The sequence below is a fragment of the Leptodactylus fuscus genome, chromosome 1 (genome assembly GCF_031893055.1).
Source record: "Leptodactylus fuscus isolate aLepFus1 chromosome 1, aLepFus1.hap2, whole genome shotgun sequence".
Taxonomy (NCBI): Eukaryota; Metazoa; Chordata; class Amphibia; order Anura; family Leptodactylidae; genus Leptodactylus; species Leptodactylus fuscus.
Genome location: NC_134265.1, coordinates 108,991,224 through 109,019,132, shown reverse-complemented (window position 1 = coordinate 109,019,132; position 27,909 = coordinate 108,991,224). Strand labels below are relative to the sequence as shown.

At 42.9% G+C, this 27,909-nt stretch overlaps 1 protein-coding gene across 1 annotated transcript; it reads left to right on the top strand.

The window, feature by feature from the left end:
* The first annotated feature begins 11,446 nt into the window (after positions 1–11,446).
* UBE2L3 (ubiquitin conjugating enzyme E2 L3) lies at positions 11,447–27,909 on the top strand. The gene is made up of 4 exons (XM_075275353.1): positions 11,447–11,498; positions 21,486–21,581; positions 22,454–22,640; positions 27,482–27,909. Exons 1-4 carry the CDS (start codon positions 11,472–11,474, stop codon positions 27,634–27,636), a joined length of 465 nt encoding a protein of 154 aa, XP_075131454.1. The 5' UTR covers positions 11,447–11,471; the 3' UTR covers positions 27,637–27,909.

The window sequence follows — 27,909 nt, the reverse complement described above, 5'->3', positions numbered from 1 at the left end:
CAGTGTGAGAAAGCTGGGTCTCCCTCAGAGGTCATGGGTCTTCCAGCAGGAAAATGACCCAAAACACACTTCAAAAAGCACTAGAAAATGGTTTGGGAGAAAGCACTGGAGACTTCTAAAGTGGCCAGCAATGAGTCCAGCCCTGAATCCCATAGAACACCTGTGGAGAGATCTCTTAATGGCAGTTTGCTGGCTTCATGCAGGGCAGAGCAGTGCAGCGATGTCTCAGGCCCCGGCGTCTATCCCTTGCCGGCTTCCGCCTCTCTATTACAGCGGATGCCAGGCGCCACATTCAGACTATAAGACGCACCCTTCTTTTCCCCCCAAATTTTTGGGAAAAAAAGTGCGTCTTATAGTCCGAAAAATACGGTACTTTGGGGCAGTGGCAAATAGTGTGATCTCATGCCATGAATTCTTCTATGTACACAACTTACAAAGAAACCCAGTACAAATTACTGATGCATTAGTACCACATCCCTTTCCTCTTCCACTCCCTAAACCAGGTGATTCCCTTTGAATGTGGGCCAGTTACAATGTTACATATACCTTGTATCCTCAATATGTGAGAGCCTGGGACTGTGTGTCTGACACTGTGATCTGTAGTACGGGGGCACCACAAGGTACAGTACTTGCCCCATTTCTCTTCACACTGTACACTGCTGACTTTAGGCACAACTCATCCAGCTGTCACTTACAGAAGTACTCCGATGACTCTGCAATAGTACGCCTCATCACTGACGGTGACGATAGGGAATACAGAGACTTAAACCGGGACTTTGTTGAATGGTGCCAGCAGAACCACCTCAGGATTAATGCTGTGAAGACCAAGGAGATGGTGGTGGACTTTAGTAAACGGAGAAGTGCTCCGATCCCGGTGGAGATACAAGGGACATGCATTGAGATAGTCAAGACCTATAAGTACCTGGGTATGCTCCTTAATAATAAACTAGACTGGGCTGATCACCTGGGTGCGCTGCACATAAAGGGTCACAGCAGACTCTACCTGCTCAGGAGGCTGAGGGCCTTTGGAGTCCAGGGGCCACTTCTTAGGGCCTTTTTCAACTTGCTTCAGTGGTTGCTTCAGCCATCTTTTTCAGTGTGGCCTGCTGGGGGAGCAGTATATCAACCAGGGACAGAAATAGACTTGACAGGCTGATCAGAAGGGCCAGCTCTGTCCTGGGGAGCCCCCTGGACCCAGTACAGGTGGTGGGTGACAGAAGGATACTGTCTGTGGTGAGCTCCATGCAGGAGAACAAATCCCACCCTATGTATGAGACCTTGACGGCTCTTGGCAGCACTGTAAGTGACGACTGTTTCACCCCAAGTGTGAGAAGGAGTGCTATCGCAAGTCTTTCCTTCCAACCGCGATCAGGTTACATAATCTACATCAAACCAAGCGAAGATCACTCTGTACAGAGAACTAAATGATCCTGAAGTCTTCCTTCTTTCTTCTTCTGTTCCTTAGCTGCTATGGACTCCTAGTATATCTTTTTTTCTCAGCTTATGTGTGTCTACTTCTGTAATATATTACTGTTTATTATTCTGTATCTGTATTACTATGCTGCTGTAACATACTGAAATTTGGGACTATTAAAGGATTATCTTATCTTATTATCTTATCATATTTTTTGAGACTGTCTGTTAATCCTGGAACTCTGTAGGGAGGTAAAGGCTTTAAAAGATGCCCTCTTCTTACAGCAGGTTCCTTTGGACCCACTCACTTATCTCTTGAACCTCCCTCCTAGACACCTAGGTAAGAAAGCATCTAGGCTTTTCCTTTATCTTTGTACAGCTGTGAAGACCCTCAATGCCAAAAACTGCTGGAGAGTGGCTCCTCTCTCCAGCCATGACCTTCTCACCAGGATGAAGGATGTCTGCAGTCTTGAATTCCTAACTGCCAGTCTTAACAACACAGTGGAGGCATTCCAATCAGTCTGGTCTCCTTGGGAAACATCTTGCAAAACTTCTGACTATGGATTTCCCCACTCCCCACATAACCCTACCCTTTCTTTCCTTCTCGTTTTTCTGTTTGTCCTTTGTTACCCTCCTGTTCTTTGCATTTACTCATTTTATATATTGTATGTGACTATATTGCCTATTGGTGAGCTATGGCTGTCTTGTTATATTCATTTCCTACTTCCATAATGTAAAAATCATTCAATAAAAATTACAGTTTCTAAAAAAAAACAACCCAAAACAGCACAGTTCTGTGAGCCAAAACAGACCCCCAGATGCCTTTACCAGAGCCTCCCGCACGGCAAGGGGGACTTTCACTGAATCTAGGAGTCTGAATTGTCACCAAACAAAAGGATGTACCATTAATAAACGTATTGCTGACTGGAACCAAAACCAAACAAAACCCACATTGACTTACACAGGGGAGTGGAGGCAAGAGACAAGTCATAAAGGCATGGGTCAGAACCAGGAGAGGACGTCAGAGACCAAATCAGGAGACAAACGCAAACCCGGAAACAGGCCAAGGGTCAAAAATCCAAACGGGCACGTCGCAAGCAAAATCAGCAGACAATAAAGTATTCAAAAAACAAGCCAGTGACTCAGTATGACAATCAAGCTACAGTACCATACTAGGCAGTGAGCAAGATTTAGTTCATGGAAGGGGTCTTATATATGCCTTCTCAGCCGGAATGAGAATCCTGACAATGACACATATTTTTTCAGTATCCTGCTGTGATCTTTGTCTCCCATTGAAAACAATGAGAGGAAGAATCAGCCCCAAAATCAGCAGCAAATTCCGCTGTGTGATCAGGGCCTTAAAATGGTATTTTGTAGGCTTAGGATCTCTTCAACAATCATAAATGGTCATTACTTCTTGCTATCTGTAGTATTATCAGACCTGTTTTCGCTACATGCCTTTCTGTTCAATAAAAATGTTTAAGAAAAAATTAAAAGAAATGGCTGCACTAAAATCAATGCATTCCTATGGACCTATACACACTTTTTTTTTTTACTGACCATGTGAATGATCCATCAATAAATGGGACATGTCCTATATTGGATGTTTTTATGTATGAATATATAGTTTAAGAGTATCTGTGAGGAAGGGTTCTGAATGCATTTAAATAGGCCGTAAAAAAAAGTTGTTTTTTCACAGTTGATTGACATCACCGTCTGTAACTTTATTTCTACACTAAGGGGAGCTGAACGTTAATGTGACCTTGCATTAGATTGCAAAAGACCTTTCACCATCAGGACAACCTCTACTCAATCTAAGAAGTTATCTGCATAAAGCATCTGCTTTTTATTCTCTAGAAACAGCACCACTTATGCACTTGGGATTATCTCTATTTAGGCCGGAGCCCCACAGGTTGGAAATGCCGCGTTTTACCGAGGCGGTAAAATCGCAGCGTTTTACAATAAGTAAAACAGCATTTCCCTATAGATATAATTGAAGCAGAAAGTCCGCAGAGGAAAACTCTGCAGACTTTTTGTGAAAATCACTATGGGAAAACTGCTATATGTTATCCTTACCACTTATATGTATACGTAGCTGTAGAATAATTATAATTTCACCAATTCCTGGTTTTCTATGTAAATAGGTGGATGACTCCTTTCTTGTATCATTTTGCCTGATCAGATTCCAGGAAGCAGTTACACCTATAGGCTGGGCCCGCACTTGTCGTAAACTCCACATCTGCCACGTGAAAAGTTGCGGCATTTTACAGTCAGGGCAAAGTGGATGGCTAGAATCCCATGCCCACTTTGTGGTAAAAACCACGGTGCCGACAAGCCGCGATTTCCAAAACCAGCGCGGTTTTGGAAATCACATCATGTCAATTATATCTATGGCAACACCAGCGGTTTCCCCATAGATATAATTGTAACAGAAATTCAGTGGCGAAAAATGAGCTGTGCAAAAGAACCGTGATGCGCCACGGTTTATCCTGCAGTGATTTATTGCTGCTGGTCGTCCCGTGGGGCCTTAGCCTTAAATAGGTTTTCTTTAATGCATACCAAACACAACGCCCTACATTGCATAGTGGTTGCACTCAGGGCCGCCGATAGGCCAGTACTACTGCTACTGGCGTCAGGGGCCCGGCCAAATTTTAAAATGGGGGGGGCCCGGGCCCCCTGGCGCCGGCAGCAGTCATTATATGTCCTGTTTCCTGTTTCTGAGTTGACGCGGCTGAAGCGAGGAGCTGACACAGGTCAGCTCCTCGCTTCGCCGCTGCCGCCTGTCTCGCTGACACATATGCGGCTGAAGCGAGGAGCTGACCTGTGTCAGCTCCTCACTTCGCCGCTGCCGCCTCTCTCGGTGACACATATGAGGCTGAGCCGGAACCCGGGTTCCGGCTCAGCCTCATATATGTCACCGAGAGAGGCGGCAGCGGCGAAGTGAGGAGCTGACACAGGTCAGCTCCTCGCTTCAGCCGCATACATGTCAGCGTCAGGGAGAGAGGCGGCAGCGGCGAGGAGCTGACACATGTCAGCTCCTCGCTTCAGCCGCATATGTGTCAGCGAGAGAGACACCCAGCGGCGAAGCGTGGAGCTGACCCGTGTCAGCTCCTTCCTTCAGCCGCATGTGTCAGCGAGAGAGACGCGCAGAGAGCGGCGAGGGAGCGGAGGAGAAGGTAAGTTTAATGGGGAGGTGGAACGTGAATCTGGGGGTAGATGAAAGAGAGGACAGCATGACACTGTGGGGACATGAATCTGGGGGCAGATGAAAGAGAGGACGGAATGACACTGGGGCAGATGAAGGAGGGGACGGCATGACACTGTGGGGACATGAATCTGGGGGCAGAGATGGAGAGGACATGAATCTGGGGGCAGAGATGTGGGGACATGAATCTGGGGGCAGAGATGGAGAGGACATGAATCTTGTGGCAGAGATGGAGGGACATGAATCTGGGGGCAGAGATGGAGGGGGGACATGAATCTGGGGGGACATGAATCTGGGGGCAGAGATGGAGCGGACATGAATCTGGGGGCAGAGATGTAGGGGGGACATGAATCTGGGGGGACATGAATCTGGGGGCAGAGATGGAGGGAACATGAAACTGGGGGCAGAGATGTGGGGACATGAATCTAGGGGCAGAGATGGAAGGGGGACATGAAACTGGGGGCAGATGAAGGGTGTATATGAAACTGGGGGAGAGATAGAGGGGGGACATATAATTTACGGGTGACTGTAGGAGGATTATACTGTGTGCGGGCACATGAAAAATTAACGAGTGGGCGGAGTCAACACAAAAGTGGGCGGGGCTAAATTTGCTGCGGCGCGCTGAGCGCCACACATTTTGTCCCTCTTTTAGTTCTTCAAAAGTTGGGAGGTATGGAGATGGGGGGACATGAATCTGGGGGCAGAGATGGAGGGACATGAATCTGTGGGCAGAAATGTGGGGACATGAATCTGGGGGCAGAGATGGAGGGGACATGAATCTGGGGGCAGAGATGGAGGGGACATGAATCTGGGGGCAGATGAAGCTAGGGGAGAGACGGAGGGGGACATATAATTTACGGGTGACTGTAGGAGAATTATACAGTGTGCGGGCAAATGGAAAATTAATGAGTGGGCGGAGTCAACATAACAGTGGGTGGGGCTAAATTTCCCGCGGCGCGCAAAGCAAAAATGGGAGGGGGGGGGGCCCAGACACTTAGGCTGTATGGGGCCCCAAAATTCCTGATGGCGGCCCTGGTTGCACTTGCAGACATGTTAACTCACCCAAGTTTCAGTAGAGGCTTTTTTCTTTATTCTTTATATTATATTCTTTTTTCTTATTTCTTTATACCAGTACATCACATGCTTATAGATATATTTCTTAATCATACAACTTACTGACATAAAGAGAGATTTCTCTATATATCATACATATGAAGGAAAAGGAAAAGTTTAGAATGAGAAATATAAAATATCTAATGCAAAAAATATTAAAATAAGGCTTTAGCTACTTTTTATTATTAACCCCTTCCCGACATGCGCCGTAATAGTACGGCGCGTGTCGGGTCTGTAACTATGGCGACCGCCCGGGAGCCGGGCGGCCGCCATAGCCGCCGGGTGTCTACTGCTTTAAGCAGTAGACAACCGGCTCTAATGCCTCCGATCGGTCCCCGGACCGATCGGAGGCATTAACCCCTCCGGCGCTGCTGTCAAAGGCGCCGGAGGTGCCATCTTCCCGGCGGCGCATGGGCGCCGCCATTTTGGCAAGGATCGCCGGCTCCTGGAGCATGCTCCAGGGCCGACCCCCCGTTGCCATGACAGCCGGGAGCCTTGTTAAAGGCTCCCAGCCGGTCTGCAAATTCTCTCTTTTGCAGGCTGGTGTATACAGCCTGCAAAAGAGATGATGATTTTTTGCAATGCATTGCAATGCATTAGCATTGTAATGCATTGCATTAGTGATCAGACCCCCTGGGGTTCAACACCCCTAGGGGGTCTAATAAATGCAAAAAAAAAAAAAAAAAAAAAAAAAAAGGAAAAAAAAATATAAAAAAATATAAAAAGTATTAAAAGTTCAAATCACCCCCCTTTCCCTAGAACACATATAAAAGTAGTTAAAAACTGTGAAACATATACATGTTAGGTATCCCCGTGTCCGAAATCGCCCGCTCTACAAATCTATAAAAATATTTTTCCTGTTCGGTAAACGCCGTAGCAGGAAAAATAGTCAAAAGTGCCAAACCGCCGTTTTTTCACTGTTTTAATTCTGATAAAAATTTGAATAAAAAGTGATCAAAGCAATAACATTTCCCGAAAATGGTAGAACTAAAAAGTACACCCGGCCCCGCAAAAAAAAACGCCCTATGCATCCCCGTACACCTATGTATAAAAAAGTTACGGCCGTCGGAATATGGCGACTTTTAGAAAAAAAATTTTTTAACACCGTTATGGAATTTTTTTTAGGGGTCAAAATGTAAATAAAACCATATAAATTTGGTATCCCTGGAACCGTACCGAAACACAGAATACAGGGGACATGTCATTTTGGCTGCACAGTGAACGCCGTAAAACCAAAGCCCGTAAGAAAGTCGCAGAAATGCATTTTTTCTTCAAATCCACCCCATTCTGAATTTTTTTCCTGCTTCCCAGTACATTATATAGAATAATTAATGGTGGCATCATGAAGAAAAAATTGTCCCGCAAAAATTAAGACCTCATATGACTCTGGGAGCGGAGAAATAAAAAAGTTATGGGGTTTAGAAGGAGGGGAGTCAAAAACGAAAATCAAAAAATGCCATCGGCGGGAAGGGGTTAAAAGATTACATATAAATTTTTAGATGCATATATAATATTGGGAAAAAAATATTTAAAGGGAATCTACCATTAAAAACCTTTCTTCTGTGGATAAGACCTCGGAATAGCCTTTAGAAAGACTATTAGTCTCTTACCTTTAGATGTGATTTCCACCGCATCGTTCCTTAGAAATACCGTTTTTTACCGGTATGTAAATTAGTTCTCTCGCAGCGATGGGGGCAGGCCCCAGCGCTGAAAATGCGATGAGGGCGTTCCCACTGTTGCTCGAGAACAGGATCCTGCAAGGCTCTCCATAATGCCGCACCTCCATACATTTCCTCCCTCATCTCTGTCTACCGCCCAACCCGTGTTCTCCGTTCACTCAATAACCTAACACTTACATCCTCTATTATCAGAACCTCCCACGCTCGTATACAAGACTTCTCCCGAGCTGCAGCACTTCTCTGGAATGCTCTACCCCAGACAATCAGATTAACTCCCAATTTCTACAGCTTCAAACGCAAACTAAAGACACATCTTTTCAGACAGGCCTATCACAATTTCTAACGTAAACCCTTAACCTTCCTCTGTCCCCGCTCCCACATTTCCCCACATGATATGATGTCATCTCAGGATAACTTTATAGGTCCAAGCTCCATCCACATGTTAAAGGACACGACTGTTGACAGCTCATAAAGTTTTGTTTGTGTAATGACAGTAACCTCTATTACAAAAGTGTCTGACCTCTGCATAAGCAATATCGCCCCTGCTACCTCTTGTGTCACCCCCTCTACCTCATAGATTGTAAGCTCTTGCGAGCAGGGCCCTCAGTCCCATTGTGTGAAATGACTTTCTTCGTAATGTATCTTTCTGTCTGTATTTGTACCCTACAAATTGTACAGCGCTGCGGAATATGTTGGCGCTATAGAAATAAAATTTATTATTATTATCCTGCGACGCCTCTATCTTCTGCTGGATCCTCCCCTTCTTTCCTTGTCTTTCTTCGGCGGCGTCACCTCCAACGCCTGCGCAGTTGGCTCTGCCAGTGAGACACTAGTAGAGCCGACTGCGCATGCGCGCAATTGTGACCTCGGAACTATGGCCACCGGCCATACCAGGGATACCAGGTGTCGAACCCCCACAAATCTAATATTGATGGCCTATCCTAAGGACAAGCCATCAATACTCGAAACCAGATAGAGATGAGCGAAGACTATTCGAAACAGCAGTTTCGAATAGCACGCTCCCATAGGAATGAATGGGAGTGGCCGGCGCGCAGGGGGTTAAGCGTCTGGACGCCGGCTGCGTCCATTAATTCCTCTGGGAGCGTGCTATTCGAAACTGCCGTTTCGAATAGTATTCGCTCATCTCTACAGATAACCCCTTTAAAGTGATCACTAAATGGCATAAATGAAACCAGCACAATTGTTTATTTTAACCCCTTAGCGACCCTTGACGTAACTGTATCACTGCTCACACGCTGAGCTCGCTCCATACACGGCAGATGCCGGCTGTATCATACAGCCAGGACCTGCCAATAACAGCAGCGGTCGGTGCCCGAGCCGATCGCTGCTGTTAACCCTTTACACACTGCGGTCAAACGTGACCGCAGTGTGTAAACGGCGCCGGCGGCATGGGCGCCGCCATGTTTCGCCGATCGCCGCCCTCCTGAACGTCACATGAGGGCGGTGATCGGTTGCTATGACAGCCGGAAGCCTATTGAAGGCTTCCAGGCTTGTCTCTGCACTAGATCTATTAGACGATGCCAGAGGCATCGTCTAATAGAAGTGCTGGGATTCTGCTATTCACTGCAGTACTGTAGTATTGCAGTGAATAGTATGAGCGATCAGACCCCCTAGGTTTCAAGGTACCTAAGGGGTCTGATCATAAATGTAACAGAAGAAAAAAAAAAGTTTTTAAAAGTATTAAAAAAATAAAAAAAATATAAAAGTTCAAATCACCCCCCTTTCCCTAGATCAGCTATAAAAGTAATTAAAGAACATTAAACATAAACATATTAGGTATCCCTGCGCTCCAAAATGCCCGAACTATTAGAATATTAAAACATTTATCCCGTACTGCGAACGGCGTAGCGGCAAAAAAAATAAAAACCGCCAAAAAGCGTTTTTTTCAACACTTTGCCTCCTATAAAAAATTGAATAAAAAGTGATCAAACCATCAGATCTTTCCCCAAATGGTATCAATAGAAACGTCATCTTGTCCCGCATAAAAAGACACCACAACCAAATATGAAAAAGTTACAGGTGTTAGAACATGATGACACAAATTTTTTTTTCTATTTTGCAAAGTTTATCATTTTTTTAAAAGTATCAAAACATTTCAAATACTATATAAATTTGGTATCACCGCGTTCGTACTGACACGTAGAACACAGGTAACATGTCATTTGTACCAAACAGTGAACGCTGTAAAAATTAAACCCATAAGAAAATGGCGCAAATGCATTTTTTCTCCAATTGCGCCTCATTCTGAATTTTTTTCCAGCTTTCCAGTACATTGCACAGCATATTGAATGATGCCATTACAAAGTACAATTTGTCCCGCAAACAATAAGCCATCATGTGACTCTGTGAACTGAAAAATGAAAAAGTTATGGCTCTTGAAATGTGAGGAGGGAAAAACGAAAATGCGAAACCAAAAAATGGCCGGGTCCTTAAGGGGTTAAAGGGGCTCTATTAGCAAAATCATGCTGATAGAGCCCCACATATGCGTGAATAGCCTTTAAAAAGGCTATTCAGGCACCGTAAATGTTATATTAAACTACCCGCCAGTTTTAAAATAAAACCCTAAAAAAGAATGTGATCTACTTACGCATCGTGCACGATGGGCGGGCATTCAGGGTGAGCCGTCTTCTTCATCCACGCCTCCTCTTCCTCCAATGTCCTCGGGTCCCGTCCTCCTCCGGCGCTCGCGAACTGACATTGATTAAAAAAAATGGCCTGGGCGCATGCGCAGTAGCCGTAGTAGAAGCCGCATGCTACTGCGCATGCGCCCAGGCCATTTTTTTAAATCAATGTCAGTTCGCGAGTAGGGTATTATTTTAAAACTGGGGGGTAGTTTAATATAACTTTTACGGTGCCTGAATAGCCTTTTTAAAGGCTATTCACACATATGTGGGGCTCTATCAGCATGATTTTGCTGATAGAGCCCCTTTAATTAACTAGTAACAATCTGGGGTCTAATATTATTATAGGGAGTCTGGATTTATGTAACTGTGCCCTTTTACTAAGGCCAAGCCCCTTATAAGACCACTCCCACTTTTTCCCTTTGAGAATCACCTTGTAAAATGCTCTCTCAGGTTAACGCCTCTATATTTGGCATTGTAGTTCAGCCCCATTCATGTGAAAGGGACTGAGCTGCAGCATAGTCATGTGACCAACGGAGGTGATGTCACTGGCCTGAGAAAAGGAAGTGGAGCTCACCCAGGCTCTTCAAACAACTGATCGGTGGGGCCGAGGTGATTTTACTGGTCTAATATTGATGGTCTATCCTAAGGATACTTCCTCAATATCTTATTCCCTGAAAACTCCTTTAGGCTAAGGCCCCACATTGCAGAAACGCAGCTTCTTTTCTTGCAGATTTTGATATGTTTTTTTTTTTTGCCAAACATTGGAGTGGCTATAAAAGGAATGGGAAATATATAGGAGTACTTATACTTCTACCAGCTGCTCAATCCACTTCTGACTTTGGCTCAAAAAAACGCAACACAATCTGCAACAAAAAAAGCTGTGTTTCCGCAATGCGGGGCTTCAGCCTTGGAGTTAGTGCACACAGAGTTTTTTGGCGCTGATTTTGATGATGAATCCGCCTCCCAATCGAGTTCTATTAGGAGGCGGATTTTGAAGTGGATTCAGTGTCAAAATGTGCCAAAAAAAATCTGTGTGCACTGACCTTTACATTAATGGGCAGGTGGAGCTGCCATTCCTGAGCAACCCTATGACGCACTGGTAATTGTTCATGGTTTTATGGTTATATAGGGGAAAGTAGTAGAAATGTACAGGAAAGCGGGCAATCCCTAATGTATAAGTGAATTAAAGTAGAAAAGAGTGATCTGCCCCGGCCTATCTAGCGCACAGCTGTGTAACACATAAGACACACTATGCATTTAGAATGCGGCCATATACACAGAGTCATGTCCTGGTCCTGCACGTCGGAGAGGTGTTGTCTGCACCCCCTTCGGTTGCTCGGTGACCCGATCTGGGCGCACCAGGAAGTGCCGGCCCTTTAGCAGCGATGCATTGTGGGAACTCCCCTCAGATCCAAGATGGCGGCCAGCAGGAGGCTGATGAAGGTAATGGGGGGATAGGGCGGCTCTTTCATTCGGAAAAAGCGCTCCTACGGGTAGTTACTGCGCTCCGGTTACATTTCATCCCTTGTGGAAGAACTAAAAGCACTAATCCTTCGCAATAGCTATCCCGGCGCTAGGCCTAGGATCCCCGGCCTCACCCCGCGCCGCCCGCCGAGTCCGGCACTCCCTGTTCCGCGTTCTGTGGGGAGTATGAGAGAAGCCGTAGGAGAGGAGATCTCTGCTGATAAGACACTCCGTACGGTCCGGGCGGTAACGGGTGACGTGCGGGAGACGTGGTGGTGTGTGCGCTGCGGGCCCGGGGATCTGCTGTGTGCGCCTGAAATCCCCTCCGGTAGTGCGGTACACACCGGCATTGTGTAATCGGCCGGGGGAGCCTGCGGTGTGCTCGGTCATCTGCTGTGGACGGAGCGAGCATTGTATACCTGCAGTGTACGGCCCGGCCTCCTGTCTAGTGATAGATGGGTCTGTGAGGTGAGCCGGCCTGTGATCTCACAACATTAGCACTACAGGCCTATACACATGACTGCACTTACTGAGGAGATATATGTATGTATGATATATGTTTTATTGGAGTCGTGTGTAGTTTATTAATATGATGGAAAGTGACAGAACATGGTTACTGACACCCATAACTTGGATACATTTACCAGTTTACATCCAAGTTGTCAAAGTTTCACCTGAAAATCATTTAGGCCCTGTTCACATTATTAGCGTTTATTTTTTTCTGCTCCACTCAAGAACTTGACAGATCCTTTAGGGCTAGTTCACACGTGGGCAAAGGGGAGGTTTTTGACAGCGGAATTCGCTTCAAAAACCTCTCCTTTAACATGGTGGTCTATGTAGACCACTAGCTTTTTTTTTCCTCCTAGCGTTTTCCGCCTGAAGAAGGGACATGACCTTTCTTCAGGCGGAAAACGCCTGAAGAATTGCATAGAAGTGAATGGGAGGCGAAAACCGCGTGGTTTTTTGCACACAAAACCGCGCGGTTTTTTGCAAAAAACCGCGCGGTTTTCGCCTGCAGTTTCTATAGCACATATAGGAAAAAAAAACCCTAGCGAAAACCGCTAGCGAAAACCGCGTCAAAAACCTCGTCAAAAACCGCGTGGAATGCAAAAAACAGCGTCAAAAAAACTCCTCGAGGTTTTTTACCTCGCACAAATAAGCTAGGCGGTTTTCACGTGTGAACTGACCCTTAGACTTCCCATTCACTTCCGTGGGTACTCACCGTTATCCTTCGCTTTGTGTCAGTTCCATTGGGTTCTGTCACTTTCCATTCTTTTGCTTGAGGAGAATTGTAGCATGCGCCACTTTCCTTTCTTGATAAAAGATAACTGACTTTGAACACGTTCACACAGCAGATTTGCAGAATCCACAGTGGAAATCTCCATTCTGGCCACAGAAAGTTTTCTTCCTCCTATGCACTTCAGTGGAAGGTTGGGCAAGATGCTGCTGCTTCATTCCTCTAGCAGAAACTGAAACCTTACTTTAGCCATAGACATTACAGTTGTCATTGGAACAACTAGTATCATTCTGACTTCCCAATAAACTGTTGTTTGACGCCCCCTTGTCTGCTCCTGTCTGACATCACCCACCTTGACAGTACAATGTCTAAATAGTATCCCGGGTACCACAACTATCAGCATTGATTGCTCAGGAATGGCGGGGACTAGAGAAAAATCTCCAACTGTGCTGGAATCAGCGGAGCAGTTATTAATGGATGTAAAGAGCTGGACTTATTGGAGATGGTGAAGGTTCTCTTTCACTTCTTGTACTTCCTTTTGTCAGAAAACAAGTCCTAAAGTTCTCTTTAGCAGAGCAATAGCTAAGTATAGCTAGCAAGGCCGGTCCTGTATTCACCCTGCATTACTAGTATAAACACGTGTAGCGAATGTCTACGAGGGGGGGGGGGGGGGGTCAATTCATCGCTGTAGCTCCAGTTTTTGTACAAATGGAGAAATCAGAATTTAATAACAAGTCAGGAATATGATTTTTGTTTTCTGCTAAAAGAAAGTACAATAGGTTAATAAAAAAAAATATTATAAAAATGTCCAACCCCTCTCTATGCAATGGCAAAAATAAAGTGAAATGACACTTTAGGGCTAGTTCACACGGAGGCGGATTTTGACAGCGGATTTCGCCTCCATACAATGGTGGTCTATGGAGACTACTAGCATGTTGCCAATAGCGGAAAAAAGAAGCGAGCTGCCCTTTCTTCAGGTGGCAGCAACCTCTGGTGTTGGCCCATTCATTTGAGCTGACTCCGGAGGGGGAAGCCGTGACTGCGACAGTCGTGACAGGCGGGTTTTGACCCGAGAGTGACGCGCCTCCCGGCCAAAATTCGCCCCACCTGCCCCTGTGTGAACTAGCCCTTAAGCAGCTGCTAAACATCTTTAGCTTATTATTTGGGGGCTACATTCACACAACAATGATTAATGGCTGTGAGATGTCCAGTTTTTTATTTTTTTTAACTGATGTCACATAGTAACATTACATTCAATATCAGTAAATGGGGGCTGTTCACATGACCGCTATTTTGACTGCCCATTGTAACAGACTGTCAAAATATTGATCACGTTCTATTTTTTTTTTTTTCCGTTTTCACACATCCCTTCCATACACGCAGATTTATGGGGGATCCGTGAAACTGGTGCCCTTCAGGTACAAGACAGCCGCGAAAAACTGATGTTTTGCACCTTGGTCTCTGATTTTAGCTTATCAGGTAAAAATCCATGTCTTCCCCTGATGGCGGGTATTAGAAAGCTGTGGCAGACCCTACGCGTAGGTTAGATCAGTAAGGCCTTAGTCACGTGTCACTGTTTTGTATCAGTGTTTATAACAAAAAACATGCAGGCTCCACCTCTGGAGTTGCTTTACAAACACTGACATGTGAATAAGGCGATAGACTGATGTTTTTCTACATGAACTGTTAGGGCATCTTTACACAGTGAGTATTTATGATCCAAAGCCAGAAGTGGATCCCACACACAGACAAAATCTTTTCATTATTATAAATCCATTTTTCTACGTCTGTTTTTGGACCCAACATCTTGCAGATACTAATGTAAAATACTAACTGCAGCTTTTTTTAAGTACCTGCTAGCTAATCCCATCCACACATTACAGAAAAATGTCCACAGCGGAAATGCTGCGATTTAAAAAAAAAAATAAAAAAAATTACATTTTTGTAGATTGCAGCATGTTAATCATATTTATAGAAACATACGTTTTCTGTATGGGTATAATAGAGGCAGAGGAAAACTCTACAGATGTTCTGTGAAAATACTGACAGGTGCTGATTCCACTTTCAGGCAAGGGCCTCACAGAGCGTTGTATGGGCTTTAGCCTGAATGTAGAATCGGGTCCCATTAAAGCAGTTGTTCAGGCAAAATGGTAAGGGGGGGGGGGGGGGGGGGCAGGTTCTGCGGTGTCCTCCCGGCGTGGTCCGGTCCGGTTGGTCCAGTGTCTTCTCAGTGAAACTGCTTGCCGCCTGTGAAATCATGAAGCTACTGCTTGGAAGTGACATCTCAGTGACTTCGCTGAGGACGCTGATGGGCCTCACAGGTGATGTGTGGCCGGGTCTGGTGCCACACGTCCACACTGGACTGTGCTTAGAGGCACCGGAACAGCATGGAAAAGTGAGTATAAATTTTTATTTTTTTCACTGCCCACAGCCTATTTAAATAATAAATTTAATGTCCAGTTGTGCCTGGACAACCCCTTTAAGAATCATATTTGTAGACCATCATCCAGCATCAGTCATCACTGTGATAAATATGGCAAATTTCCATACTTGTCCAAGTTTACATGGTCTATCTATTGGTAAATGTGGCCTATATGTCCACTGATGGGGCTTATAAACAAACCGGCTATTAGGCTGAAAAAGCGCTACAGGAAAAAGCACAGCAGTTTTTCCCGCAGCACTTTTCACTTTTATACCTAGATGGAAACCACAAGCATTTTTGTAGGTACAATTAATGTTGCGATTTCCAAAACACATGTAGTTTTGGCGATTGCAGCATTTCCGCTGTGGGTATCTTTCTGCAATGTGTAGATTGGATTCGCTAGATTCCCATACACTTTGCACAGGCTGTAAAACGGAGGGCTTTTTCCCCACGGGTCTCAGTTTTAACAGATCCCATTACAAGCAATGAAACCGAACAACAGAAAGGCGGCGCTAGTGTGAGATGACTGCATTAACATGATATAAATGCACTCTTAGATTAGGCACGTCCCGATAAAATTTTATGGGATCTAATCTAAACCTTGTACACTAGTGTTATGAAACGGCCATAAAGTATGAACAAGTCCAATTGCCATCAATTTCCATCTCCTTTTCATGACAGTTAAGTTTGACACATTCCAAAAGTTTGCAAAAAAAAAAAAAAAAGTTCTGGGGCATTAAATATTTTTAAGTACAGACTCGTGGGCTTGGGCAACTTTCACTTGAACAAGGGAAAGATGGTTTTGCACATTTTTTTTTCTTTGTTTTTTTTTTCTTAATTTTTAAAATTATGATCTTTTTCATAGTATCTGTTGCTGTATACTTTTAAGGACTTGAAGGTAAACCTCGGCCATATGACCCTTTAGAGCATATGGATTACATGGGGGATCAGAGTGGCCACCATGTAACATCACATGACTAATATGACTTTTACTGGTAAAATCAGTTTGGAGCAACACGGGGGACGATCATGTGATTGCCCTGGAGACTGCATTGTGAAAGGTGAGGGGCATTCAAAAAGTTTCCGCACTTGTTTTTAAACTTTTTATTAACAATTTCAAGAACAAATTACATTACTTTTCTACATAAACACCTTCCTTCGCAATTCATTTTTCCCCCCCAAAAAATGCATGGTTAGCTGACTGACCAGATTCGTCACATGACACTCTAAGGCACAACCAATTACTTCACCTCCCCCCCCCCCCCTCACCGTTTCCATCAAAAATATAAAAGTGTGAAAACTCCTTGAAGACCCCCTCTTATTTTTTGCCATAGCATCATAAGAGTTAGGCTTAGTCCAGAGCCAGTTTGTCATCCATGCGTATGTTGAGGGAATAAAAGCTGCCAGATTTTGACAAAACAAACCTCAGACTATCTGTGGACTGGATATGAAACCTTCAAAAGATATGACTTTGTAATAGTTTGTTCTCAATGCTGTAATGTGACCGATTGATACCAGTTTCAGCCAAGGTTGTCCAAAGCCGAAGACTGGTATTCCAGTCATTTAAATTGAATATATTATTTCCCATTGTCAGTACATAGGCAGAAAATGAAGAATGACATTTTAAGGGAAGTAGTAGTTTGGATTTGGGCACATGTACATACAATGCAGTACAGCTTTAGGCAGGGGAATAATTGCTGCTCAGTAAGGCCTGGTACACATCTGTGTTCGGTATTCCGTTCGGGCAGTCTTCTTGGGAACTTCCCCAAATGGAATACCGAATGCATTAAAAAGCAATGAAAGCGCTTGAATCCCATAGACTATAATGGGGTCCGTGTGGTGTCCGCACGAATCATAGAGAAAAGTAGTGCTTGAAGTACTTTTCTCTCTGCATGACTTGTGCGGAAAACACACGGACCCCATTATAGTTTATGGGGTCATTGTGCTTCATTGCTCACCGCTTTTTAGTGCTTTTGGTATTCCGTTCGAGGGTCCCCAAGCAGTCTACCGAACGCAGATGTGAACCAGGCCTAAGAAATCTTTTAAAAATTGAAATGTTAATAGTTTATTTTTGCCAGTTGACAAAATCAAGTGAATGAAAAAAAGACCAGTATAAAATCACTATATGGAGTCCCGGAAGTGATATGACCCCATGAAGCCCTGATCTCAACATCTTCCAGTCTATCTGGGATTACGTGAAGAGACAGAAGGATTTGAGGAAGCCTACATCCACAGAAGATCTGTGCTTACTTCTTCTTGATCTCTGGAACAACCTGCCTGCTGGGTTCCTTCAAGTGCAGCTAATGTACCTAGCAGAATTGATGCGGTTTTGAAGGCAGAGGATGGTCACACCAAATACTGATGTTTTTTTTTTGTTTTTGTTTTTTTGTTCATTCACTTGATTTTGTTAATTGACAAAAATAAATTAATAACAATTCTATGTTTGAAAGTTTTCTATTCACGCCTGCCAAATATCTGCACAGTGCTCTATGTCTAGCCATTTGTTTCAGATCTCAGGCATCTCCTATAGACTTGAACAAACGTACTGAACTATCTCATTTTTAATAAGTGTAAAGCAGCAAGAAGTGACTTGTGTTTGGGGAGGGGGCAGTTATATAAGTATTAAAAGATATGCAGTGTGTTACATTCTTTTAATGTACTGTGTGAATCAATTCATTGCTGTTTATAAGAGAGGGCTCTGAAAACTGTAACCTGGAATTATCACTTGGCCAACAGATCTTCATTCTACAGAATTAAAGGGAGTCTTTCAGGTCCAACTTTCCTCCAAAAGTGTAACGTGTATGGAGGGATCAGTGAAAATGGCCTAAATAATGGTCATGAGAATAGCCCAAATTTACTGGCAGTGAAATGAATGCTGCCGTGTGATGTCATGTGAATTTAGTCTTATGTATTGATACGTTACTTGTCCATGACTGGTTGATGCAGCGACAACCAGGGCTTGTTTATACAGCAGAAAGTGAAGAGACATGTAAGGTGGTCTTCCTACTCCTCTCCACTTTTCAGCTCTGTGCATCCGGCAACTTTACTTTGACTTTCCGAGGAGGGGGGGGGGGTTATTCACTGATTAACCTTATAAATATTGAGGTTATTCAGCTGAGGATCTACAGTAAGATTGAGCAGACCATTTCTTTTTTCCACCGTCTCCCATTGAAAACAGCAAACCCTTATATTGACTATGTTGGCAGGTCTCATGGAGCTGTCACATTGGTTATTCAATACTTGGACAGTCTGTCCATCATTCATTCTGTCAGTTGTGTGTCCTGGGCACTCAGGTTGTGTAGTATGAGTGGTTCAGCACTGCAGTGTTACAAGAAGTATCTTTTTATGATATTTTATTTTATACTTACAGAAAATGCTGAGTAGATTTGCTAATGCTTTGTCTTCATTCACAGGACTGTATAATGGCATCCAGATTTCTATTCAGTTTGGTATACCTTTGTTTGCTGTGTGGAGGGATAGATATGTGATAAGGAAATTACATTGGGGTTTTCTCTTCACATCCAAAACTGCTTCCAGAATTTGCCTCATTTCTCTCGCAGCGCTTACTCTGATCTAATATCATGGCTCCATGATATTGCCACCTGAGTTCCCATAATGCACTGCCCACCGTGAGAGGAAGTCAACAGAATCCTATGCTCATTTCTATTCTGTTTAAGGTTTTCAGCCTTCTAGCTCAGACAGGGGTGGTGTTTGTCACGCATCGGAGCTGGCAGTGTCGTAGCTTCCATTATAAGCCGAACAACTGTAGTGTGAACTCAACCTTATATACATTTTTGTAGCACATACGTCATGCATAGATTGTTTTGTTTTTTCCTCTGTAGTTTAGGGGGCCTTCACTAACACACCCTGAAGGTACATCTCTTTTGACTCTTTAGAACTTGAAAAATGCAGGCCCCAGCTAGTAAATGTTGAACAGTACCTATAATTTTAACAAACTTGTGACATGTCCTATTGATATGTTAGAAATTTTGATAGATGGGAGTCTGTTTGCCATGACCCTCGACCAATCTCTAAAATGAGCATTGTACCTCTTTGTTTCCGTTTAGCTCTTCTGTAGCCTTTCTATGAATCTGCTTCGTCCACTTTCCAAGGAAAATAAATAAAAATGGGCATTTCTCTCAGTTGAGCCCTACTGCCCCCTTCATTAGAGTTCTCAGCACCAGACCCCCCCCCCCCCACCCTCCTTCCCCACATTACTGAGCATAACTTCTAACATGCCAGTAATCTATTTAAAAAAAAAAAAGTGCTTTTCTAAGCAATTCTTTTTACATTGGTGCAACATTTGCTATTTTCTGGTGTACAAGGCATGAAAAAGTCATACTTTTTCCAAAAGTGACAAACAAAAAAAAGGGAAGTGGCGCTCATAATCCTATAGAAATTAGTGTAAAAATATCAAAGTTTATTTATTGGGGTATAAATATAGAAAATATAAGACAAAAAATAGAGCAGATGACAAAATACAATACAAAAGGTGTCAGACAGACAGCAGCGGCCAAAAAAGTAGATGTATATGACAATTTAGCAGAGATATCAGCTCAAGAATATATATAGCTACAAATTGTATTCCAAAATACATAGTATATTATATCCAATGCAGCCTCCTAAACCTATTCTGGGTAATCAAACATAATGGTACTGAACTAAATCTTCAGTTTACCAAAGTTGTGGTCACATGTATACCGAACAAAAGTAGTTAAGCCATGATGGGCTGTATACATATGTATAAGTAAACATAGGTAAGTTTAGCCACAGTGGATAAAAGGAACATATCAGAAACACTAATATCACCAGTGATGTAATACACTTGATAACATCACAGTAACCATAAGTATCTGAGAATTATGCAAAAACACATACCCATGTTTGCAGTGTTAGAGTGAATGGCCGTTGCCCACTGACATGGGGCGGTGTTAGTGGGCAACGGCCATTCAATATAACATTGCAAACATGGGTATGTGTTTTTGCATAACTCTGAGATACTTATGGTTACTGTGATGTTATCAACTGTATTGCAGCACTGGTGATATTAGTGTCTCTTGATATGTTATTTTAATCTACTGTGGCTAAACTTACCTATGTTTACTTATACATATGTATACAGCCCATTGTGGCTTAACTACTTTTGTTCGGTATACATGTGACCACAACTTTGGTAAACTGAAGATTTAGTTCAGTACCATTATGTTTGATTACCCAGAATAGGTTTAGAAAGCTGCATTGGATATTATATACCATATATTTTGGAATACAATTTGTAGCTATATATATTCTTGAGTTGTTATCTCTGCTAAATTGTCATATACATCTACTTTTTTGGCCGCTGCCGTCTTGACGCCTTTTGTATTGTGTTTTGTCATCTGCTCTATTTTTTTGTCTATTTTTTATACTTATACCCCAATAAACTTTGATATTTTATACTAATTTCTATAGGATTACGAGTGCCACTTCCCTTTTCTTTATTTGTTTCTGGTTGATGTTTCATTTTGGTGTTAGTTGGCATGTTTTTTTGCTTGGTAGGCGTAATAGATATTTATGGGTATTCTTCCTTTTGAAGGGAATACTTTCTCTTTTGATATACACTATATGCATGATTTGCCACGTGCTTGTTTCTACAAAAGTGGGCAGAGCCAGAGGGTGGATGTAGGCAGAAGAAGAGACTTACTATAACTTGCGTGAGAAGGATGATACATTTCCGCTATATTCTGTGTGCAGTGGAAGCAGCTGCCCTAGAATTAAGACTGGCACAACAATGATAGTTTGGAGTAGAGTATTAGTATAATTCTGGTCTCACTTTGAAGGAAATGAATCTAAATGCGCTGACTCATTGTTAACTGAGATATCACACACATGGCTGCAGTGTAAAGCAGGTGGGAGGAGCAGAACAACAGCTTAAAGGTGGCCGTATATGCAAGATAAGTGCCTGCTGACTAAGGTGTACGTACCCTGATGACAGATCTCAAGGAAAAGAAGAATCTAACGTGATTTTCAGCTTGCCCGATCCTTTGTTCCAGTGGGAGAGATGTGTCACCACCAGAGGTGTTTTGCAGTGGTTTGTCACCCCACTGAAATACATACACACTTGGCTTATATTGTAGTTTTCTGTGCTTCGACTGCCACCAGCTCACCTAGAAGCCAACATGTTGAGATGATTTTTCTTGATCTATAATTGCCACACATCCTGAGTCGAGTAATCATCAGTAGGGGAGGGACAGTCCTGCGGCTTATACCTCTTTGCCTTTTTTTCTTTTTTGTTCAATTATGTATTCTCTTTTTATATATTTATCAGGAGCTTGAAGAGATCCGCAAATCTGGGATGAAAAATTTCCGTAACATACAGGTTGACGAAGCCAATCTATTGACCTGGCAGGGGCTCATAGTTCCAGTAAGTATACGGTGGTATGTGTAATAATTTGGTGTAGGTAGTAGTTAAAGCTCCTTTTGTGTTCATACACCTATCACCTTGCTGATGATGATCAGTCAGATGGACTTTGGTGCTACTGACTCCAGTGGGGAACAGGTAACCGTATGTCCTTTATTGAGCTAACCCACACTTCAAGCTTCCAAGGGCTACATCTTTTGAACCAGTGGATGGATTTAAGAGAAAAAAAGCCAAATTGTACACAAAATGGTAACAAATGTCATTCAGCATTTTGTACTTGGTGACAGGTCCTCTTTTAAGCATTAAGCACATTAGATCTGTGACAGCACTAGAGTCATGCAAAGTGAAGAATGAAAAATATGGCAGATCGATATTGACAGTAAACCCGATCTCTGTCCTTGGCACAGTGCGTTACACCTTAACCCAGTTACAATTGAAACTGAAGTGTGCCCCTTTCATAATTGAGTTATTAGTTAACTTTTCCAGGGATGTAAATTATCAAGTTTATATCCTGCGTGATGATATAAAGCGCATTCATGATCATGTCCAAGTGTCAGCTCCAGTTTATGTCAAGTAGGTGGAGCAGTGGGAGTGAGGACCACCTCCCTATTGTTCCAGCAAACCCTATTTGGCACAACATGCTGCGGCAGAAAAAATGGTCTCCTCCATTGCATGACTAGTTTAAAAAAATATTTTGAGGCTGATCATACACAATAGCCTGTCAAATACTTAGTAATTATTGATTGTTTGAATGAAAGTTTTGAGCTTGGTTCTTATAGTTTACCTTGGTATTATTAATAATAGAATGAATTGTTATTGGATATTAAGTCAAACAAATCATTCCTGAGATCATCAATTCTTTTTTATTGCACCAGGACAATCCTCCTTATGACAAAGGAGCATTTCGGATTGAAATCAACTTTCCTGCAGAGTATCCATTCAAGCCACCCAAGATAACCTTCAAAACCAAAATCTACCACCCGAACATTGATGAGAAAGGCCAGGTATGCCTGCCGGTGATCAGTGCTGAAAACTGGAAACCAGCAACTAAAACTGACCAAGGTAATGGCTGTGCAGTGTGTGTATAGAAGAATGACATATTATCAATTTTACTGGATTAGAAATCCACAACAGAGAGCAAAGGCTGTATCCTAGGATTTGCTCAGAATTCAGTGGGGCTAATGCTCAGTCTTTCATGCCTTATGCCGCTTATATCTATGGTGGGGGGGGTTTCTCGGACGTGCCGCTAGAAATCCACACACATTTTCAGACACCACTTAACAGGGTAGACTTCTCACAAATGTAGAAGATGGTTTTGTAGCGTCATCTATCATAGCAGAGAGCTCTTTATTGCTATTTAGCTGAACAACTAGCTTTAGCTCGCTATAGAAGTGATCTGGTGATTCTGGAGGCAGAAAGACACTAATCTAGTTTTATCTATCAAATAATTAAATCATTACTATGTAGTAGAGACCTGGGTCGGAGAAAACCCTGATCCTGCTTGTTTAACCCTTGTGATGCCACAAGCAAGAGTAATTATAAGACAACAGGAAAGCTCTGGGTCCAGCAGAGACCTCCAAGGTTGTCCTGTTTGGTCATAGCTTTATGCATTTTACGTGCACAGGTTGTAATGCATCGGAATAATTAAAGGAGTTTTATGGAACTTCTTAACTGATGACTAGCTCTGGGCTGTAGCTTCTGTGAAGAGACCACAGCTCTCGCAACATCTGATCAGTGTTGGATCCCTGCCAATCTTCTGTTGATGACATATCCTATACCTGAAAATCCTGTTTAAGGCTGGGGCGCAACGTTGTAAAAATACAACGGCAAAAAAACATGTTTTAGACTAAGACCCCACGTGGCAGAAATGCAGCTTTTTTTGTTCCAGATTTTGTTGCGTTTTTTGAGTAGCGGATTGAGCAGAAGGTATGAGAGCTTCCTATATATTTCCCATTTCTTTTTTTAGCCATTCTTGACAGTGGCTCAAAAAACCACAATTTCTGCAACAGAAAAAAAGCTGTAGTTCCGAAACATTGGGCCTCAGCCTTACAGTACCTGTAAAGTGGAAGCGATTCTGGCTAATCCCATCTACACATTGCAGAAAAAAATCCACAGCAGAAATGCCTTAATTTTAAAAACTCTCACCTGTCAATTAAACCTAGGAAAACTCTGGAGACTTTCTGTGAAAAACTGCTGTGTGATTCTGCCGTGGTCTTTTCCGCAGCATTTTACACCTGCAGCTTGCAACGTGGGGCCTTAGCCTAAATTTATGGGACCTAAAATATATGCTATACAAATACATTTTAAATAAAACTTCTCTCAAACTATAGGATTATTTAGAGAACTATGAAGCACATAAATTAATCATTACATGGTATGTAGCAAAAAAAATTATAAATGAAAAGTTATGGTTCTCAGTATACAGTGAGACAAAACCAGAAAAATAATGCTTTGTCCTCAGTGCTAACATAACCCTGGATTTAAATCATACCTCCAATTATAAAACATTTCATAAATGAATAGTACAGATGAATGTAAGTAGAAGTCTTGTAATATATTTTTCTTAGAGAAGTAAGTTTTTCCATCTCCACTTATGAGGCTGTTACTTTTTTACATACATGTGGATAGGGTAAAGGGAGGAAGTTGCTGCTGGAAGAGGCAAATAAATAATTCCAGCTACTAAACTGTTACACTGTGCTCTTCTGAAGCTGCTGTATCAGGTTGGTTTTCTTTTGGGGATGGGGGGGGGGGGGTGATTGTCACTGTACAGAATGAGGCACTAAATAAATTAAGCCTCCCCCTATGTAGTCCGATTCCATATAAATAGTCTTGAGTCTCACTATTAAGTGGATAAGGAAACCTGTTTCTTTACTATTTAGATGTATTATAATAACTTTATATAAAAGTTATTTTATAATTGGAGTCCACTTTAAAGGAAACTATTTCATGGTGTATTATAATTAAAAAGAGGACCTTTATATAAAGTCAAGGGTGATCTCCCATGTCACTTCCTCACGGCCGCCAGGGTGGTTATTCCCGACACTGGCGTAGCACTACGACCCCCTCTCTGACGGAGTGGCTTCAGGAGTTTCTTCTCACCAGGAGGGTGGAGGAGTTGGTCACGGAAGGCACCGCAGACTCTTCCAAATTCTAAGCCCTCTGGCGGCCGTGGGTCATGTTCCAGGAGTCCTCAGAGTGTTTCACTATTTTCACATGAGCCTTCCTGCTTCTGTGAGACCCCTCGCAGTTGCGCTGGTGAGCTTGCCCCCCCCCCCTTTCCCCTGCACCCTCCAATCTTTGTTCCTAATGTTTCCTTCTTGTGTCATGTTTGGCAGAAAATCCCTTTTTACAGTTGTAAAACAATATGGAATAGTGAATAAATGCTCAATAGTAAGATTATAAATCGTCTATGGGGTACCCTGATGCAAAAATGATCTATGGTTCGAATAATAAATTATAGGTAGTGTGCTCCACATAAGAAAAAATTGTAACAGGTATGGTATATATTCAGAGCTATGGTACACAGCAACAGTAGGCAAACATACGCCATGATGAAATAAATCAAGGGGGGGGGAAGGTACCAGATGAAAACATGGGGGGGGGGTGGCGTTGTGTATACATGGACTGACATTTGTAACTTTATCTGGTTGTTTATGTTGTATATGGTTGGATATAAGTATTTTACATTAATAAAATTGATATATATTGACCTGTTTCCATACAAACTTTCTCTTTTTTTTTGGCTATGTGCCTGCTTTGTTGTATGGGACTCTTGTTATATCTATTGAGATATTTTTTCTGGTTTTTCTTTTTTGTTTGTTTTGTTTTTTTTTTAAACTTTAATTTTTATTGAAAATTTTTGTAGACAGAACAAACAAAAAAAAATCCAGTTGTCAAGCAAAATAAACATTTACAACAATGTAACAGGATAGTGTAACAAGAATAGAGGGAGAAGAGGGAGGGGGAAGAAGGAGTCAGAAGCCCTGAAGGATACAATAAGCATCCCAGTTAGACCACACAGCCTGAAAAGCGTCCTGAGTATGATTTAGGGACGCAGTGAGGAATTCCATGCTACGCACGGACTTCTTTTCGGTGTTTTTATGCCTGACGTGCTATTTTATTTGGTTAATGTCAGTAGAGCAGTGTTAAGTGGAGGGGGATGTAATTCAGAGCCCCAATAAGGGGGAACCAGAGCTCTGAATCGCACCCCTTGTCTGCTCCTGTCGGACACTGACCTCAAAAGCACAAGTTGTTTTTTTTCCATAGATTCAGATGAAGAGGTTTCACCTGTGAAATTTGTTCCTTGTTCGCCAGATTTACTGGCCTGAATTTCATGCTGAAAGAGGGACTGTTAGCAACATAGTTATCTATGACGCTAGGAGTCCCTGCCTCCCAGCAACATACTGTCCCATGCACTTTCTTTCTTTTTAACTTGTACTTCTCTTTTCTGATGAATCTGCACTTAGCTTTGGCTTGAAATAAACTGTAGGAAAATCTGCCTTTAAAAAAAAAAAAAAAAAAAAGTCTTCAGCTTGAAGTGTATATGTTTTCTGAAATCTCTCTTTATGTTAAGGGGATTCTATTATTAAAAAAACAGTTTTAAACTAATAGCACGTGGGAATAGCCTTTATAAAGGTTATTCATCTCTTACTTTTATCTTGAGGATACGCGCCACCGTTTTTGAATTTTTCTTCTTTATGCTAATTGCGCTCAGACATCTCAGGGGGCGTTCCCTCTGTGCCATGATCACAGCATTCAAGTGCCGCTTTTCTTCTGTCCGTCGGCCATTTTCCGGTGGCCATTTCTGAGCACAATTAGCATATGACGAAAAATTCAAAAACGGCGGTGCAGACCTTCAAGATAAAGGTAAGAGATGTATAGTAGAGATGAGCGAACACTAAAATGTCCGAAGTTCGAAATCTGATTCGAACAGCCACACACTGTTCGACTGTTCGAACAGATTTCGAACCCCATTATAGTCTATGGGGGGAAATGCTCGTTTCAGGGTACACAAAATTTGATAAAATTATACTTACCAAGTCCACGAGTGACGGTCGGGCTGGATTCTCCTTGAAGTCTTCTCCAGGCGCAGCGCCCCCACGGCGTCTTCCAGCTGGAATTCACTCTGCCTAGGGATCAGGGCCTAGACAGAGCCGACTGCGCATGCACGGTCGGCTCTGCCCGGCCCGACGCCTGAGCAGAGCCGACTGCGCATGTGAGGGCATGCCTGTACATGCGCAGTCGGCTCTGCCTAGGCAGAGTGAATTCCAGCCGGAAGACGCCGTGGGGACGCTGCACGGAGAAGACTTCTAAAGGTAAGAGAAGAACCAGCGTTGATTGGCAGAATGTATAGCATTTTGCCAATCAACGCTGGTTCTGCATCGAACCTTAAACTTCGAACAGCTAGTAGTGTTCGATTGAGTACGAGTATTTCGAATACCATAGTATTCAATCGAACACCTACTGGATCGAACACTACTCGCTCATCTCTAATGTATAGCCTTTATAAAGGCTATTCATTAGAGATGAGCGAGTAGTATTCAATCAAATACCTCGCTGCCATAGGTATGTGTGTAAGAGGCCAAACACCAAGGGGTTAAATGCATCAAATATTCGATGCGCTTAACCCCTTGGTGTTCGGCCACTTACACGCATACCTATGGCAGGGAGGTATTCGATCGAATACTACTCGCTCATCTCTACTATTCATACGTGCTATTAGTTTAAAATTGTTTCTTTAATGATAGAATCCCTTTAAAGATGGAGAAAATCCTCTTTGGTGGTATAGGAATAAGACTTTACCATGTATGTGGTAGTAGTCTCCTGAGATTTTCTAATGGTAATTTCTATTTGTAGAACACCCATTTACTCGCTCTTTAACTATTCACTTTTTCTTTATCTAGTCATCCAGTCTCTCATTGCCCTGGTCAACGATCCCCAACCAGAGCACCCCTTGCGTGCAGATCTAGCAGAAGAATACTCAAAGGACCGTAAAAAATTCTGTAAGAATGCTGAAGAGTTTACAAAGAAATACGGAGAGAAGCGACCTGTGGACTAGATATTGAGGCTGAGCGCCAGAGGAAAACACACACAAAATACAAACACAAATTCAAAAAGCGCAACTGAAGAATTGGAGTCAGTGAGTTCAGAATCCCCTCCTTCACCTTTACCCTGAAAATATACACGAGGCAGGACTCCGCGGGAACACGGATAAGAGGCGCAGCGTCAACCCGCGGCTTTCGCTAAACTCTACTTAAAACTGTTAGAGGAGGATTAAAAATGTGTGAATTGGGAGTGCAGTTCTGCTCTCTGTGTAAAAAAAAATTAATAA